This window comes from Seriola aureovittata, chromosome 11 (assembly GCF_021018895.1).
Source record: "Seriola aureovittata isolate HTS-2021-v1 ecotype China chromosome 11, ASM2101889v1, whole genome shotgun sequence".
NCBI classification, from domain to species: Eukaryota; Metazoa; Chordata; class Actinopteri; order Carangiformes; family Carangidae; genus Seriola; species Seriola aureovittata.
The window spans coordinates 4,914,206-4,934,393 of NC_079374.1; the positions used below are offsets into that span (position 1 = coordinate 4,914,206).

General features: G+C 41.7%; 2 protein-coding genes across 2 annotated transcripts; one reads left to right on the plus strand and one right to left on the minus strand.

Moving 5' to 3' along the window:
• On the plus strand, positions 1–5,637 carry fzd5 (frizzled class receptor 5). The gene has a single exon (XM_056390125.1). It carries the CDS (start codon positions 1,509–1,511, stop codon positions 3,258–3,260), a length of 1,752 nt encoding a protein of 583 aa, XP_056246100.1. The 5' UTR covers positions 1–1,508; the 3' UTR covers positions 3,261–5,637.
• Positions 5,638–6,994: 1,357 nt separating this feature from the next.
• On the minus strand, positions 6,995–19,367 carry ccnyl1 (cyclin Y-like 1). Its single transcript, XM_056390060.1, has 10 exons — positions 18,693–19,367; positions 16,758–16,832; positions 16,271–16,314; positions 15,917–16,017; positions 15,491–15,526; positions 15,329–15,380; positions 13,434–13,553; positions 12,275–12,441; positions 8,971–9,133; positions 6,995–8,689 (listed from the first exon to the last, which is right to left on the minus strand). The coding sequence occupies exons 1-10, from the start codon at positions 18,853–18,855 to the stop codon at positions 8,573–8,575; spliced, it is 1,038 nt and encodes a 345-aa protein (XP_056246035.1). The 5' UTR covers positions 18,856–19,367; the 3' UTR covers positions 6,995–8,572.
• Positions 19,368–20,188: the final 821 nt, after the last annotated feature.

Genomic DNA, 20,188 nt, shown 5'->3' on the forward strand with positions numbered 1-20,188 from the left:
ATCACAGGTTTATTATCAACGATGCATTAATGTGCAAGCACCATTTTAATGTTGTAGATGGTTGAGGTGGACCTAAATTGGTTGATTAATCCATCAGGTTGATTTGCAGAAAATCAATTGACAAAAAGTGGAAAAACTGACTGAACTGAGTCCTGCCTCAAGAGAAACTGTCAATACTATATAAAATAAGACAGAAACATACAGTTGTACAGTTCTGGAGTAAATAAGAACACTTGACGTAATTGAATCACCATAGCGGTGCATTCAGGACCACAACTGAAACTATAATAAACTGTATTATCTATTATTTTTGTATTGATTTAGTTCGTTTTTTTTAAATTGTTTTATTATTTTACCCTACTTTATTTTTCCCTTCATTGTGTCTTTAATTGTTGTCCTGATTAATTTATTTGCCTTATACAACGCACTTTATACAGTTGAGTTTATTGTCTGTGAGACATATGTAATAATTAACCATTAAACACTAAGTAAAAAATATGTGAGCAACATTTTCATCGTTTTATCCTTCATGGCAAAACTGTTGGTTTGTTTTGGTTTGGTGCTTGTCTTTATAAAATCAACTTGGGGGAAACCGTATCTTGATTTTCATGTTCATAGTCCCTCATGGTGGAATTGTGACATTTCCGACACGCCCTGAAGGCGGCAGTCCCTCAGCGTGATGAGGAGCCGCTGCAGCTTCGGAGGGACTTTATTCTGTCCTGGGGCTCAGAGAGCGCTGCAGCCGCGCACCGCTGTACATGACAACACCGGAGAAGTTTTGATCCTGAAGGACACTTCGTATCATCATCGTGTTCAATCGTGTTTTCCCGCAGAGACGACACTTGTGTGAAACTTTCAAAAGAAAAGGCAAACATGTGCCTATAAGCTGTTTCCATGTTACTAAAGGAATAAACCGACCCGAGAAGGAGACGTCAAGTGGATTTTACGCATCGGGGTCCGGACGCAGAAACTGGACACTTTTTTCATTTTGAGAAAACAGAAATCACCATTCAACTGTTCATATTCTCCTGGACAGATTTGACTCTTTTTCCACCGACCGTGATTCTCATGATGCGACTTTTTCTGACGGTGACGAGCAGTCGGGAACAAACGGTGCTGGTAACAGTGTTACAGGGCTGTTAAATTTATTGGAACGTGACCACCGGAGATGAACTTTCTCCATAATGATTGCGGGAGCTCTGGTGAATGATTGACAGCAGAGGCTCGCCTTGCGCTCTGTGGACCTTTATGGACGAAGTGGATTTACCGTGAGGAGTTCAACTTGTTTTGTTTTAACCATTAAGAGGCTGAAAGGTGATTTTTTTTCCCCTCCTCTTTGGGCAGAATGAAACTCTGGTGCTGATTTAATCAGCAGAGGAAGAAAGTTTCCGAGATGAACTCATGAATCAAGATAAGCAGATTGGCCCTCTCCCTCCACTATTCTTATTTCCTTGTCTTAATGACCCTGGATTAGTAATTGTAAAACTAAATTAATATTCATTCTCTATATGGCATCAACGGTGAGGCCCGCGCTGTGCAGCCGGGTGTTCCCGCGGCCCCTCGTGCTGCTTCTGCTGTTGTTCCGGTTTGCTGGTCCCACGTTAGGAGCCTCCAAGGACCTGGTGTGTGAGCCCATAACTGTGCCCATGTGCAGGGGCATCGGCTACAACCTGACCTACATGCCCAATCAGTTCAACCATGACACTCAGGAGGAGGTGGGGCTAGAGGTGCACCAGTTCTGGCCCCTGGTCCGGATCCGCTGCTCTCCGGACCTGCTCTTCTTCCTGTGCAGCATGTACACCCCGATCTGCCTGCCGGACTACCGCAAACCACTGCCGCCCTGCCGCTCTGTGTGTGAACGGGCCAAACGTGGCTGCTCCCCTCTGATGAGCCAGTATGGCTTCGAGTGGCCCGAGAGGATGAGCTGTGAGCAGCTGCCCCAGCTGGGTGACGAGACCCTTTGCATGGACCAGAACAACAGCGAGACCACCACCTTGGCTCCTCCATTTCCTAAGCCCACCACTAAAGGCCGGACCAGACCCCCAAGCCCCCCACTGTGCGACAGGGAGTGTCGCTGTCTAGACCCACTGGTCCCCATCAAGAGGGAGTCCCACGCTCTGTACGGCCGGGTCCAAACCGGACCCCTGCCCAACTGCGCCCAGCCCTGCCACCAACCCTACTTCTCAGCCGATGAACACGCCTTCACCAGCTTCTGGGTGGGACTGTGGTCGGTGCTGTGCTTCATCTCTACTTTGACCACTGTTGCTACCTTCCTCATAGACATGGAACGCTTCAAGTACCCAGAGAGGCCCATCATCTTCCTCGCTGCCTGCTACCTCTTCGTCTCTTTGGGTTATATCATCCGCCTGGTGGCAGGTCATGAGCGAGTGGCATGTGGTGCCAGCAGCAATGGAGCTGGTGACCATCTGCACATCCTCTACGACACCACTGGCCCGGCTCTCTGCACCCTCGTCTTCTTGTTGGTGTATTTCTTCGGTATGGCCAGCTCCATCTGGTGGGTGGTGCTGTCCTTCACCTGGTTTCTGGCTGCAGGGATGAAGTGGGGTAGTGAAGCCATCGCAGGATACTCTCAGTATTTCCACCTCGCCGCCTGGCTTATCCCCAGCGTCAAGTCCATCGTGGTCCTGGCTCTCAGCTCTGTGGATGGGGACCCTGTGGCTGGAATCTGCTATGTGGGGAACCAGAGTCTGGAGAATCTGAGGGGATTCGTACTTGCTCCTCTTGTGGTTTACCTCTTCACTGGTTCACTTTTCTTACTCGCTGGCTTCGTTTCTCTCTTCCGCATCAGAAGCATCATCAAGCAAGGTGGCACCAAGACAGACAAACTGGAGCGTCTGATGATCCGCATCGGACTCTTCACAGTGCTGTACACCGTCCCCGCCACCATCGTGGTGGCATGCCTGGTCTATGAGCAGCACTACCGGCCGGGCTGGGAGCGAGCCTTGGCCTGCTCCTGCCCGTCTGAGCGCCAGCGCTCAGGCCTGGGCCCGGACTACGCTGTCTTCATGCTCAAGTACTTCATGTGCCTAGTGGTGGGCATCACTTCAGGAGTCTGGATTTGGTCAGGAAAAACCCTGGAGTCCTGGAGGAGGTTTGTGGCTCGATTCTGCCCCTGCTGGCCACAGAAAGCCACCGCTCCACCCTCCATGTACAGCGAGGCCAGTACTGCTTTGACTGGACATACTGGAACTGGGCTGACATCAGGGATCTATCATAAAGCTGCTCCATCCCATATATAAACTGACTGGCACAGTGAAACGTTCTCAAAGGAGTGATGTTCACACACATGCACAAACACCTGCAGGACTGTGTGCTTGTGTATCTCTGAATATCAGCTCTAGCAAAAAGGGAAAAAAATAAAATAACCTGGTTAATTAAAAATTTAGAGAATATTTAAAAAAGAGTCTTTGTGAAAACTGATTTAAACAATTGATTCTCCTTTTCTAAGCGACAGAGCTGAAACAGTCGACCAAACTTGACATTTACTGCCATTTACATGGATCCACAATAAAAAGACACATACTTCTTCCTATCTGCTTATCCTGAGCACTGAGAGAGAAAAACATATTTATTTATGTATATATTGTATAAATTTTGCTGTAAAAAAGAAAATTAGGTGTATAGTGCGATATGTTTAATTTGTAACCAACCAATGCCACTGCCACATGTGTGAGACACCAGAGAAACAAATCTTGACTGATTTGAATTGTATAAAGTTGTACATATCAGTGTTTGAATGTGACTGTGAATGTGTTTTGTATGATGACAAACTGAAACGGCGCTGAGAAACTGTCTTTGCTTGGCTTTTTCTCAGACTTGGAAATCATCTAGGAATCAAACTAAAACTAGTCCAGTCGTTATAACGGATGACCCTAAGCTCTGTCGTCAGGTCACATCACACTTGAGAAGTCTGTTTATGAAGCATGAACTAGTTCTGTCCGTGCCATGTGAACTAACAGGCGGGGATTGGGTTAATGCTGCAGGATGAAACTGACCGTGGCCTTTAACCCCACCTGCTGGTTCACAGTGGAACTGCTCCACCACCAGGGACTCAACCATGGACCCCCTAACAGATTAACATGAGACCACAGACCCTCAGTTAAATAAGATTTTCTACCAAAACTGTCTAGAAAGGCAGGGACTACAAAAAAATGGTGGTTGCAGGAAAATCTACTATTGAAATAATTATTCTTATGCATTATCAATTTTGATGCAACTTGCTGATACCATCTCAATGACCCCGAGAGGTCCCTGGACCTCACTTTGAGAACCATTACTCTACTCTTCTAATGATTTGCATTCTGAACAGACAGATGTTAGGGTCACAGATGAGTTTGGCTTTGGCAATCGACCAATTATAAAAGATTCAGCTTATTAGCTTAGCCTCCCTTCTCAAATTTATAACACTGTAAACTGAATATCTTTTTAGTTATGGATTGTTGGTCGGAGGAAACTTATGGACATCATTTTAGGATCTGGAAAAATGTGACGGGCATTTCCACTGTTTTTGGATCTTTTAAAGACCAAACAAATGATCAAGAAAACTAATTAGCTTGATAATTGCTATTATATTGTGTTCTAGTGGTGAGAGTCAAGCATATGACATTGGGACAATCTTATTTAATTTTTAGTGATTTAAAACCAAGTTAAATTATTCTGTATTTGATTGGAAACAGTGCTAAAATATTTAGTTTTATTCATGGATAAATGCTAAATGGTAATTATTTTGAATCTACAGAAGAAACACAAATGATTCACTGGCTCCACCTTTTAAAATATGAGTTGCAGCTGTGTGGTGTGTCTCTGATTTTTAAAACCATTGTAAATTTAATATTTTGATGGTTTTGGACAGAGTAAGCACTATGAGAAGTTCACTTTGACCATCTGTCATTATGTTTGACAATTTATAGCATAAACAAGCACTTTTGCTGATAAATAATCATCAGTCATCTGAAGAACTTTTGGATGATACTGCTTTTTATCACAACTGATAAACCTAACATGTAAATCTGTGCAGTTATTATATGTAACAACAAAGCTCCTCTCAGTCGTCATTCCACAGCATTATCTTATCAGCAGGGATCTGTGGTCTTAATGTGCATCATCTATTTTTAGGGGCCCTGACAACAGAATCTGAAGGAACATCCCGTCTTGTTTCAGAGGTCGCATCAAGTGTTTCTGTTAGTTCAGGTGTACAAATTAACTGCCTCAACGTAAACTTAAACTGAAAGAAACAAACTACAAAAAGAGAAGCTGTCCCACAGAGTTCAGTGCAAACAGCCACTGAATAACAAACCAGAATTTGTGTATTAAACTGAAGCTCATTTGAGCTTTTTGTTGTGTTTGTCCCTCCCTGCTGTGATGTTGTGTGATATCTTCATTCAGTGTTTGTTGGCCAGTCGTGTTCTTTTTAGACTACTGTGTGTCCACATTAGTAATTTATTAGTCTGATTTGTGAGTGAATGCGATTGTGTGAATGAGGATGAAATAAGTGTTGGTAAAAACTGGCATTTAGTCATTTGCTGAAGTGTAAATCTGCTTTGACACAGAGAAAGACTGAAAAAAATATTGTAGATTTTGATTGATATTGTGGAATTAAAACTGAGTTGATCTCGAGTTTGGTTCATGTCTCATATACATCTGTGTCTCTGTATATCTGGCATAATATACTGTATGTGTATTGGTTTATACTGAAGAGCACAACAGTTTTTTTTTTTGTTGTAGTTTTAATGGCTCAAGTGCACAAGAATAAAGATTTAGATTTCAGTTTGTGCTCAGAGTCAGTTGGAAGAAAATGATATAACTTTGGGGCAAAATGCAAACACATCTTTAGTTGTAGCCTCCACATAGTTAAACTGTTGCAAATCATATTTAGGCCACTACATCATTTCCAGTATCAAGGCATTAAAAGCACTGAAAAACTTTGTTCTTAAAAATCAACAAAGTCTTACCTACTTCACGCAGGATCTGTGTTGTTGCTTTCTGGACATGTGACATCACACTGGTCGTCGCTTGCTCGTAGAACCGTCCTCCATCTTTAAATGGCTGTCTGACAGTAGCTTCACAGGCCAGAATACAATGACAGTCATTCACTAACACCTATTATTTCCTCTATCGTGAGCAGTAAATCGTGATTACATCATCACTCACAGATCAAGTGTTGCAGAGCCGTAAACTACCGGCTGAAATTCCATTTTTTAATACAATACTGTACATGTTATGGACACTGCGTCTATAGATTCATAACTCACAAACTAAACTAAAACAGCAGGGGGGATAAGCATCACCACAGCAAGATGATAATGATGATACTTCATCACAACAATGGAAAATCAGGTGTGTTGGGTAACAAGAAACTCACTGAGAAGAAACTTGAATTTCCACACACTGTCAGTCCCTTGTACTTAACTTCAGAGGTCAGAAGCTAAGTTACCTGAAGATCTTAAAGACCAAAACATCATCATCATCATCATCATGTGTGGGATCCTCTGGTTCCTTCACCATCTGACTGGTAACGAGTTTGTATCATAAAAGAACCATTTCGAATTGATAGAAGAAGATAGCCTATTTAGCTATCATCATACTGATACTTACATCTCATCCAAGGAACTGTTCAGCTGAGCTGGTAGAATCCTGCGGCACCATATTGTAAACGATTTTGTTAAGGAAGATGCAGTTGTCAATATAATGGCTTTATCTATGTGAAATAGCGAATCTTCTTTTTTTTCCTCTTAAAGATTAATGTTACATTTCATAAAAGCATATCCCTTTTCTTATGGTGTTGGTGGAGGTGGTCTCCAGGCGAGGTGGCCCAGCTCCACTACAACACACCACAAGAAAACCTGACACTGGGACTGGTCGCACTGGTTGTACAGGTTAAATGAGCTTTGTTCTGCGACAGCACCGCTAGTCATGCATGCACGCATCACCTCACATCATACATACAACACATTTGCAATTACCACAACACATCTTTGTTACACGATTAGTGTTTATTTAAAATACTCCATCTGCAAATGTTTCTTTCTTTTTTTTTTTTTTAATTAAAAACAAGACAAGTTTCACAACTAGTGGCCTACATAGTAAGCAAAAAGGAGGGGGAGTATCCATCAGTCTCTTTTCTCCCCTCTGTATCTATGTAGTTTGATCGAAAGCTCTGGTCGGGGCCTGGGACAAGCAGGGGCTTGGTAATCTGGTGACCAGCTCTTTGAGGCGGAGTCAGGATGGTGGGATTTGAGGGGCACAATACTGAGCCTGGACAGAGTGGACCCAATCTACATCATGTCATTACATCGACCTAACTGCTGCATCGGGCCACTCGGTAGCAGTACTGATTCAGAATCTGTAAAGTCGGTCCCTTTTGTAGTGTATCTTATAGTGAAACTGATCCCAGATTGGCACTCCTGAGACCCTGACACACACACACACACACACACAACAGACAACAGCTGACTGAGGGTGTGCTTACTTCAGCCAACTCCTGTAGAATAATTATAGTGTAATACTTCTCATCTGAGACATGCTGTATGCTAAATCCAAACGGGTGGATAAACAGAATGCAACACCACTGGTATTAACAGTAAACAAGTTTGATTTACATTCTCCAAAGTAACTTTTGATATTAATTCTAATTTACAAGAAAGAGCATTTTGTATTTGTTGTGCCTATTAAAAAGAACAACTCTGGTGATATTCTACATTTCTTTTATTGTCAACAAAACCCACGAGAAGACCAAAACCAGCAGTAAATTGATCTAACAAGGATTGTGTGTGTAGCCATGGAGCTCCTTTGCCATCCAGAAACAATTAAAAACACATCAACAAGCCACACTGTTGCAGTGGGTGAGATGTTCCGTCCATTTAATTACCATTAACACACATACACTGTAGTTCAATTTGAGTCAGTCCAACATTAACTGTTCTGCTGCCAGAAATAATCACTCAGATATTACAAATATATATTAATTTACTGCTAAAATAGTCCAACAAATTTACCGTTTCATACTGTTTGAGTGACATTTGATAAAAAACTACTACAGCAGCTGCTTCAGGAAATTCTGAAGCCTTGTCTTCAGTACAAACCACCTGCCCTGTGGCTGAGTGCCACAGACAGGTAGGGAAATCAGAAAGTATTAGGACTAAAACAAAATCAGTTTTGGTCTTTTCATGTGGTTTGGTGAGTAACAGAATAGAGACTAACACCAGTCTCACTCTTTAAGGCTGTATGGAATAATTCAAACATGTTTTTATGACAATCCCGAGATTGACCGCATCACAGCCAGTCCTGTTTAACTCTTTACCTTGGAAATGACAGACAAGTAAGAAATAAATAAGGGATTTGTAAAAACAATGGTAAAGTTTTAGGTTTCACAATCATGCAGCTCTACAGCTGTAATGCAAATTAGCGTTTGGGCAGGTCATACAGTAGCATTTCTAGCCCGACTCCTGCCTGACGTGGCTGTGTCGACCCCGTGAGGTGGCCATGTTTGTCTGGCGCTTGCTGTGGATTAGCTGGGCTTTGGAAATCAGAGGGCAGATGGCAGCGATCTGGCCTATGAGAGCACAGCGTTGGAGCGTCTTATACCTATCAGGTTGTCTGCGCTGAAGGATCGTCTCATCGCTGCTCGGCTCAGGTCCTTATACTTGTCCTCACATAGTCTTGAAATGGCCTGGGCAAAACACAACAAACACACTTATTGAAAAGTTCTCAAAGAAGAAGTAAATACAACACTATCTAATCAGAGGTGTTTGAATTCAAAACTCCTGACCTTGTCAAACAGCATAAACCCACTTGTAAACATTCAGCTATTGGAAATAGTTAAGCTAGATAAAATAAATTTCTTTTCACTTTGGGGCTTGCTGCAGAGAAGAGAAGTAACTACTATAATTAAAACATAATGAGACAAACTCAAAGTCCAGACATGACAAAGGTCTGAGGAGGGAGGCTCACCTCTAGTTTCTGGGCACGCTGGTTGTTGAGAGGCTCCAGAGGGAAGTTGAGGTTGTTGTCATCAGCCAGCTGCCGCAGATCAAAGTAGTACTTGGCATAGACACTGGCTGGCACGTTGATATTGAACTGGAGAAGTTCCAGGAAGTGACGCTCCATCTCATTCCTGGAGGGTGGAGAGACACCTGAGGGTTATTTCGGACAGCCAAAACTTCTGAACAGTCTTAACTCTACTCTAAAGCTTAAGCTGGTAACACTACAACATTAAGTGCAACAGAGGAACAGAGGATACAGCCCAGTAAAAAACATATTAGAGACCCGAGGACATGGTGAATAGATGCAGGAAGGTACAGTACAGCATTTATCAATGAATACAACTGAACTGAATTTTTTTAATCTTGTGGTGACAAGAATTAAAACAGTCCCTGCATTACTTCTAAGAGTTCACAATTTTATTCACTCATCTCAATAATTCAGTGTAAAAAAAAAAAAAAAAAAGAGTGAATCACTGTCTCCATTATTTCAATTCAGATAAATACAATTTAGGAACCTACACATATGGTAATGCAAGCTCCAAAATTCAAATCTCAGTAAACCCTTTCTAAGTTTCCAGCTCAACTGAACCACATCTGAGCTGCATTTCTGAGCTTTTACTACACATTTATTCAAAAGGAAAACAGGTGCTCTAAATGTTGTAACATTAATTCTCTTAGTTTAAGTTTTAATTGTGACCTGTGATGATTATCTTCACAGTTATTGGGTTTTCTGCTGTTCATTGTTAAAAACAATTGTTAAAATCCTGATGAAACTTAATAAATTAAAAGCGCATTATGTCAGAGGACGACGACGCTGACTGTTCAGACTTCACAACTCTGATGAGAAGGGACATGACTGTGTGTGTGGATTTTGATCAGCCAAGATACTGAGGGTGAACTGTTGACAGCTATTCAATAGATGAAAAGTTATTTCTATTTTTATTTCTCTGAAAATTTTTCTTTATCTGTGGTTTTTGATCTGAGCAGCACAGAAGAGAAAGATATGATTTCTACAAAGGAATGATCACACTCTAAAACTCAGCAGCTGTACATCAGTTATTTGTGTATCAACTAAAAATTCAACACTGGAAGCTTATGCTGAGGGAGATGGAATCAAATCTCATTCACATTCACACTTGCAGGTAACCCCACATGTCTCTGCGAGCACCCAGCTGGAGTATCACAGTTCGTCTTTTTTCCAGACTACAACCTCCATCAGCCTTCCTCATCATCATCACAGCCATGAGAAAAGCTAAGGGAGGTGGTCGTCAAGGAGACAGCATCCAGGATGCTTTGTTGGTCAGCAAAGGTGGTGCGAGTGAGTGCGAGTGTGTGCGTGTGTGTGTGATGTCTGGTCTCCCAGGGCAACTAATGGAGTGGGCGAGAGCCTGGGCCATTATGTAGAAGCAGTGAGAGCACTTGAGACCCTCCCCTCCATTTCCCTCTCTACTCTTCTTCCCATCCCTCCATCCAGGCCCGACCAGGCTCACAAAGACACTTCAATGGCAGCAATGAAAACAGAGCAGAGAGTGTGTAGGTCAGACGTATATGAGAGGAAATAGAGGAAGTCAGAGAGGGATGGGGGCTCACGGATAGAGAAGACACATGCAGGCAGTGCTTGCACCTTTTCAAATCACAAAAAACAAGGAGGCACTTTCAACCTCTTTTACACACACGTACACACACACACACACACACACACACACACACACACACACACGAAAAGCAATTGTAGGAAATAAAGCCTGGGTGCTCCAAGTGCAGCCCCTGGCCTCTTCACCAGCTTATAGCAACAGCAAAGATGCTACAGCTTCCATCTATCCCAGCACTGCTCTTGAAGTGCATCTTTGTTGTTGTGTTTCTTTTATTAGGGGGGTGGGGGGCATCTAGTCTCAGAACCCTGATGTATTTGTTAGGAATCTCCTTTTTATACATCTAAAGTGTCTGGAGCTCAGAAACCCAAATACTCGCGGTCGCCAAATTCAGAGATGAACTTGAAAATCAAGCCACAGCTCAAGAAACAACAACTGAAGATCTGTTTTTTTATTTTGCCGCATTAGTTAAAAGACATTACCCTGATTAACAAACAAGCTCAACATAATAAACTGCTAAGCCATTACTCAACTGTGCATCCAATCATTACAAAATGGATCCGTTTCAATAGGAGCCTGGATGTTCTTCCTAACCACATCCTCCAGCACTCATTGGGGATTCTCACCCTGTTCCCGGGCAATGTAGGGCATGTAAAGGCTGCGGCGTGTTCTGGGTCTTCCCTGGAGTTTCCTTCCTCCTCGACACATCTCCACAGAGAGCGTCCTCAATTGGTTCCCTATCAACATACGGGAGCAGTGGTTCTACTCTGAACTCTTTCCAGATTCCCCAAAGAGTGAGACCCAGCGCAAGAGAACTAATTTCAGGTTCTGGTATCTGGGATCTAATACTCGCATCAGACAACAGGATCCTGGAACTGCTTCAGCTGAAGCAGAAACTTGCTCCTAAACCAACATGGAAAATACCACTCTCTCCAACAAACCATAAAGGAGATGCTAAAGAGGACACTAAACTCCACCAGAGCTGTTTGTCAGACAGATTTGGAAACCCCCCCCCCCCCCCCCCCCCCGAGATCATTGAATAATTAACCTCGTCACCAGCGGACACCAGACAGATCAATGAAGAGAAAAGTGTTGGAGCAGCATCAGCTTCAAAGTCTGACTGTTCAGTCTCAGACTATAAACAATGTTTATGATGCTAGTTAAAAACTTGCTGCTATATTAATTGTCTCATAATAATTAAAAAACCATTTCCTTTTATTTTAAGCTTCAACCTGCTCTATTTAGCTGCATGATGAGATTATACTACGTGGCAGCCTGTGGTGTATAGACTATGATTGGAGGTAACTGGGAGCTAAAAGAACTGCTTATTAAAGAATAACTTAGCACCAGGCTGAAAAGCAGAGTGTTTCTGCTTCCTCTGGTTGAAAGTTTTAACTCTGTTTTACCTCCAACCTTTGAGTGTGGTCCAATGTTTGCTTTGTTGCCCCTCTAAACACATCGGCAAGCGATGTCGGAGGGTAGAAGGGTTCGATAGCATGGATGAAAAACATAAAATGGCTCATAGTATATGGTATTTTTTAAACCTACTTAAGTGAAACGTGTTGTCTACAGACACCTCCCTCCACAGAGGGGCTGAAAGCAGTGATTTCATTTCCATGTCCATCATCCTCATTCTCAGTTTGTTCTCCTCAAAGAAAAAAAGAAAAGAAAACAACTCACATGTCCTCCACAGTGATGTCTTTAAGGATCTGGCAGTAGTCGACATTCCACACAGCCTGGTCATCCCAGACTTTGGAGGCCAACAAGATGGCTCCCAGGACGATGCGCTTCCAGTTGGCGGGGCAGATATCCAGCTCAGCGTAGGTCAGCAGCCGTTCCAAGTACACCTTGAGAAAAGAATGTTAAAAAAAAAAAAGTCAAAATTTGAACTGAAACTGACTTAATAATTCCCTTATTAATTCTCTATATACAACCTGGGACAACAAGTCAGACTGACACTGAGCTGCGGCAAAGTTCACGTGTTATTTACCAGCAAGTTTCCCTTTAAAAGTTGTAGGTGTAATACTGTTACATATGTCTTACCCCTAAAAACAGGCAGTCTTATATCTAGTGAAACTGCTTTTATTCTTGTAAAAAGGGAGCATGACCTGAAGACAATGGTAAAGTTATATTTTTCTTTCAAATCAGTTTGTTTATTTAAAGGCGCTGCTGCTGTTGCCTTGTTGAGAAAATAAATGTTACCATGTTGGCTGCCAAAAAAAATCAAGATATTGATTCAAAAATAAATGATAGTTAGGATCCGTAACAATCCTTAGAGTTATTTAGGATCAAAGATCTTACTCCCTAAAACACTGTGTGAATCCTTGAGGGCTATCGAACATGATTCCTTCCTCATGAATGGTATTAAATGTATTGATAATTATTAACCAATTAATTAACCAATATGAAAAAAAGGTGATAATATTTTTGGCCATATCCTCTGATATACACTGGTATAAAATCTGTGTTATGAGACACTTGTGTGTTATTTGGGACATGGCTTTACTGCCCTCTGGTGACCAGTCAATCTAACATCACACTATTTAACCACATGAACACATTACTGAGCTTGTGTTTTACACCACTGTTGTGGACTTTATTAAATCTAATTTCAATAATCTCTTGTGAAATTTGGCGACAATGGTTAATTAATGATTAATATCCAAGACATTATAGACAAGAGCATGTTTAAAAAAGTGCCTCTCATTTGTGCCAACATATAGTGTTAATAAAAATAAAAATTTATACCAAAAACCTAGAAGTAGTCACTCTTCAAATATATGTGTGTAAACAAGTTAGGAGTTGTGAATACCAGCGAATTATCGAGACAAACACTTACAAGTGTGACGATGGCACATTCTGCAGTGAGCTGTGCAGCACTGAAGAGCGTCCTGACAAAGCGGTAGATCAGTTTGTGTTCTGGGTCGACACGGGAGTAGTCGTCTGGTACTGGCTCTCTCTGTATGGGATGAACACAGACACACACACGTCTGAGGGAAGCAAGTATGATGTGAGGAGCCTTGTCTGAAAGCCCCATGGTTGTTCTGGAGATGGATCTAATCATCTAGGTGGGTTGCTGCCTGGGCAGATTGTCAGGACTAAGATACAGAGACAAGCAACCATTCACACCTTCAGGCAATTTAGAGTCGGCAGTTAACCTAACCTGCATGTCTCTGCGGGAGGAAACCGGAGAACCTGGAGGTACAATACATTACAATGCGCTTGTTGAGTCGTAAACCTTTCAAAACTTTCAAAACTTTGGAGGAAATGGATGGAAGCTGGTCAAAGGCAGGTGTGACGCCATGGCAACATTAAGTATATTAAACATGTGAGAATTAGCCTGTTTGATTTCATTGTTAAAATCCATTAATCGTGGATCATCTTAAAAAAACGAAACATGGAACATGGTTCATTCGCCACCACTGCAAGCAAGACATCTGGTTGTTTGGATGTTTGTTTTGTCTGCGTGTGATATCATTTTACTGTCATCTCCAGTTTGGAGTGTCCCTCCAAAATCTAAGCCAAGAGGTTGGGCAACTTCACTGTGGAATGAGACACCATTCGTGCCTCTTTATCTAAAGTCTACATCTGAATGGAAACCATTTATAAAAGCACTGCCAATGAGGACGAGACATGACAATTTTTTTCCTTCTTCTTTCTTTTCCTCCTCTTTTGTTTTTTTTTGTTTTTTTTTTAAACCAGTGAATCACATCCTGTTTAAATGATTCATTACTCTTCATCTTTTTTCTTGAACTGTTCACAAGGTGATGTCTGGCCCCTGATGCCAAATACAGTGCTGAAAAATGTCAGTTTGACAGGAGAGGTTGTTAAACTGTCACTTCAGACTAAAGTCTTGTATCATGACATTACTGCGTTTTTACATAGACGTGTTATTAGAAAAAAGCTAAGAAACAGGAGATTTTCATCTTAGAGGAATGTCTAAAAATTATTGAACATTTACAACCATTTTTTACTCAAGGGTTAAAGGATCGGCTGACAGTTTTTCAGGTCTTTCATACAAAGATTGAAACTAGTTTTTCTTGCTGTAATCATTTCTGCCAGTCATACTGGCCATCCACCTCAGGCACTTGCAGTGTAAGTGACAACGGACAAAACCCACAGCCTGACATCTGACGTAAAATGCCCTCGTAGTGTTTCCCTGTCAGGCTGCAGTGGAAGAAGAGCAGCAAAAAGAGATTTTTGCAATGAAAAGAATATAACTTTGGAAGATATCCATTTGATTTGTCAGACTGCTGAAGCCTCAAATTAGTTTCAGATACTCTAGAGTATATTTTATGCACAGACGGAGGACTCGGGATTTAGTCCCCTTCACTTACACTGAAAGTGCATTAGGAATGGATCTTTAATACTCCACATATACCACTATCAAAAGGAGGAATAATTACAGCAAACAAGAACTATGTCAGTGTGTTCATCTGGGAACCTGACCATTGTTTTAAGGCAAACCTCAAAAACTGTGAAACTATCCTTTAAGTCACCAGATCCAATCCCATCGCGTATGGTTTTCTAGCTGTTGGGTTAAGAGTCAACATGCAAGTAAATTACAGCAACAGCTCAGACTGGTTGGACAGATGGATTAAATATCAGTCATTCCTTCAAGCCATTCATTCTGATTCATCAAGTCATCTGTCTGTCTACTTTATTGACAGGCAGCAGGCAACAAAGACTCTCTGACTGTTTATGAGTTTGTGGAAATCTCTTCAACATACTCACTGATAAGGGGTGCAACTTCTCATCAAAGATGTCCAGTGACTTGTCTGAGTCCCTAAACAACAAACAATACATCCGTTAAGACAATCCACATGCATACTAGATTTAGCAACATAAAGTTCCATATATTACATAATAAAGATCAAATTAAAGACGTGAACTCACCTGTTTTTGATGTGGTAGTATATTGCTAATGTGACACTGGAGACAGAGTAAAATGAGAGAAAAGACAAACTGATTTTCAGTCTTGTAGCTTAAATAACAACAATCTCAATGGGAGAATAATATAATGTGTCTGTGTGAGTGTGTGTGCGTGTGTAAGTGTGTCAGAGCTTACGGTGTAACAAAACATTTGCACACATTCAGCAAGAAGGCTAACACACTGAGATAATCCTGATGAAATGTGATTATCCCGAGTCACTAAAATAATGCCATAAATTAGGCGTAAGAACATCTGTTTTAGTCACGCATCCATTAAGTAATACTTTAGGATTACCACGCTGTGACGCAACAGGATTTTCTCATGTGAAATATGTGACTTTTGAACAACACAACATTGTGCATTTGTGTGCGAGTGATTTCCTCTCTCACCATTTGATTGTGCTTTTGAGGTTTGGCTGGCTGACAGTGCTGTCATCTATGAAGATTGTGGAACAGGAGCTGTATTTCTTCGACAGTGGACCAGGAGATACCTTGAGACATTGAAATCACACAATCAACAACTTGGGACAGGAGTTATTTCTGATGGCTGCATTTCTTTAGACTGGTGTCAGACGTTCCTGGATTAACACTGAATACTTGATATTCCGGATTAAGCACAAAAATGTTAACATACAAAATACTAACACAAAAATATCCACCATCACGGAATCAATTCATTTGTAAAATCTACTTATAATCAGCTCAGCAATCACATTTATGATCAACATTTAGATTGACACTTACATGACTGATATGATTAATGTGGTTGCTTTTCCTCTTGTCTCGCACTGTAAAGGAAGAGAAATGTTCAATACAGCAAAGCTGGACGCAGAAATCAGCGTACAGTACACGCTACTCTACACTGCACTGCAAAGAAGTGAGCATCAAATATGGTGTCACAGCTGAAATGTTTTAGTGACTGTTTACTTGCAGCTGATGAAAGACTTCTACAGAGTATACAAAAGGCCTGTTCACTCCCAAATTAATCAATCTCCAGTGAAGTAAGTGATGGACAATTTAACGTCATTGAGAGGATTTGCAACAACTGCAAAAAACAGAGCCTAGGATTAAAGTAAGACAATTGCACAAATATTAAAACGTGGTACAGAATTAATACAGCAACCCCTACATCATGCGTTTCAGATGTGTGCATTTACTCTTCTAAGGATCTTAGGGAATACTGTTCATGTGAATCACCGCTGAGTGTGTGTGTCATGGTAAGATTGCTCACCGTCTGTCTGAGATTTGCTAAGGAAGATGGTGCTCGCTCGGGCGTGGTCCGACGGGTTAGACTCCAAGGCCAGCTCTGGTAAAACAAAAAGTGTGTAAGTGCATTATACTGACAATCCATCAATCAATGCATCTCATTTGGAACTGGGAGCGAGCTGGGAGTGAGCTGCTTATCTCTCACTCCTGGGTAGTGACGAAGCCCACGGGGAGATGAAGAAAGTTATCAAACATACTGGTAAGAGCACACCGGAAAACTCTGTCAATTGTAATTATCCAACATTTAGAAGGAAGGCAATATGAACGTTGTGATCAATCCCACAACAAATAACCCTGAGGACAAGCAGGAAGGGAAGGTGCCTGCAGTACAGATTTGAGCATCGAAGCGTCACTGGGGAAAGTCCTGTCTGACTGTGTCTGTGGGTTGAAGACTGTAAAAGATTTGACACCAAATAAGACTTGAGACAAATAAATGTTAACCTTTGCACTGACTGCTGAACTTTGTATAAAAAAAGGGCTACATTTCCTCAACTGTTCACTTTCTACTGAAAACTCATATTGACTGTTTCATTTGAATGCGGTTTACCTGAGTGTGAGAAAAAACAGCCAAAATTGCATTTTACTGAACATTTCACCAATCACTCAGTGTTGGCACAAAAAGCAGACACTGAAGATCTACCAGAAACATGTATGATTTTTATATCAACGTTTTCATCTCCCTGTGGGAACCCGTATTTGAATTAAAAAAAGTCTGACCAGTCTTTTGTCACCTCGAAAAAACAAATTCGAGGGAGCAAGTATTTTTCAAAGGCTATTTAGTATGACAAATATACATTAAAAAAATCAGTAACTTAGGCTGATAAAAAACTACACTGTAAACCGCCTCTGGAAGTGTTCTATTGTTTGAGACTGCACACGGGGCAATGAACGGACTCACTAGTAGCAACTATAGTAAGCTATTTGTGGCTATTATATTATATAAGATATTTTACAGATAGAACTGTAAATTCATATAACCAAGAGGGCACTGCTTTATACGTGATCCTGATTTAGAGAATTGTGTTCGTCATCCAGATCCGTGCAGACAGCACATTACATAAAAGACAGGGGATTAGGCGATGGCAGCATTTGTGACGTGAGGACAGCAAGAGGAGACGTGAGGAATGTAGGAAGAGCTGCTGGACTGATTCTGACCCTCACCCTGCCAACAGCTGGGCTCACCAAACTGCACTCTTGCACTGTAGTCCACAATAACATGAATGGAATGAACTGTGTGCATGTCTGAGGAGGAGTGGCGACATGAGGACCTGTAGTGCAAAACTGAGCTGAGGCCTACATCTGAGATGCACTCACTGATAAACCATAAAAATAAAACTGAGGTTGGTAAAAGGATTGACAATAACGTTAAAGGGCTTGTGTTCATCGTTCATGTGTAAGTGGTTAATGTCGAGCCAAGAAGATGAATGGTTTGTTTTCATTCTTAATGTCTGACTTGGTAATATGACACCAGTGTGATCAATTTGATGCAGAGCCCAGCTAAAGAGAGCCAAGAATGTCATCATCATCATCATCATCATCATCATCATCATCATCATCACCAGTGCACTGTTGGCAGTAGGATGGCGATAAACAAGTCTGGCATCTTGGCAATAGCTGCATTTGTGAGCATTAAATGCGCAGGGGAGATAAAAACTGTTGAGTATCGTTACACTAAAGAGTGAACTTCTGTGTGGCACTAGTAACTGAGTGCGTGCTCACATGAAGGGTGGATAGAGTTAATTTGTGTGCTTGAGAGTCACATGAAGTTCTTTCTCCACTATGACAATGACTGGATTAATTTAAGATCCTCCCTGTTAACAAACAGAAATACACAATAGGAAAATCTGGTTTAGGCTGTCTGATCATCACAGGTGAGCAGGCTTCAGGTATAGTCACCTACCGTCAGGGACCTCTCTGTCGCTTATGTGCTGCAGGTAGGGCACGGTGTTGTCATCGCTCACTTCGGTGCTGGTCTGGATCTCCTCCAGCCGCTCTGCCGGTTGTCTTGAAGGTAGTTTGGGGCTGGACTCGGGAGAGACGCAGCATGACACCGTGTTCCCCATTCCAAACCGTGTGTGAGCTTCACACTATTGCAGCCAAGTCCCAGTAGTGCAAATATTTGTAGCTAGCTAAAGTCAGCTTTCCCCAGCCTCATAAACATTACCAGGCTATAGTCAGTATTAACACCACACTATCTTTGTTTGCTAAATCGCCGCTGTCCAACTCCCAGGAATCGCATTCCTGTCCATTTGTGGGTATATAGTGTTTGGTTTTTCAGGAAAATTAGTGTCGTCTGATAGTAATATTCGATGTGTCCTTGTAATAACAGCAAGTAGCTGCTAGTTAAATCCAGGTGGTCGCCAATTCATTCATTCATTCATTCAACATGCAAGAGTTTCACTGCTAAGTAGCTAACTAGCATTACAGCAAGCTAGCTAACTAGTTAACTTTCTTCTACTCCACAATGATTCCACCTTGTGCTGTCGTGTAAACACAACTGACTATTCAGAATAAATACGTTACGACTTCAAACCGCTAAATTCTTGCAAATACATTGTATGACACTTTCCAAACAATCCCTGCACTGGGCTCGGTGTGTCGCCAAATCTAGCCCGAGGCTTCGAAGGCCTCAAGTAGAGAACCAAGGTAGAAAGAGTAAAATCCAAGACTGTATGTAAGAAATTCTCAGTGAGGTCGGAATGACTAGGCCTTCTCCTGGTTCATCATTACACAACCAACTCTGGTAGCTGGTCCGAACTCCTCCATCGGTGCCTACACCCCGTCAGATTTGTGCTGGATGTACTAGCCGCCACCTCCGCCATCTGTTGCCGGAGCTCACAAACGGCACTACTTGGCACGGAGATGTTGTCGCCCCGCCTACTCAGGAATTCCATTCACTCCCGTTGGCTGAAAAATCTAAATGAGGAGCTTTTAAAGCCGCTCATTGGTTGAAGGAGCTGCCTGTTGGGGAAGATTTAAACCGATGAAATGTATTTACAACGCTGCTATTTTTGTATCGTCACCGATCCACACCCTTTTTTGACAGTGAAAACTGAAGCCGGTTCCCTATTGCACTACCTTCCCGTCAATCAATGCATCCATCCTCATTCATGCAATATGCGAAAGGGGGAAACAAGGGATGATAAAGTCTATGGTTATAACACCTCATATTTTCTTAATATCTGCTTGCTCATGAAATATTTTAAAATATGGTCGATAACATTTATACATCTGTGGTAAAAAAAAAGTACATTAGCTCAATTGCTGTTGAAATTTACCGCATGTACGTACAGGTTGGTACAGATTTGGATTTCATTAAACGTGTGAACAAATGGTAACCCGGCTTTTCAAAATAGTAACAGTAATAGTAATTAAAAGAGTTTTTAAAAATTAGTT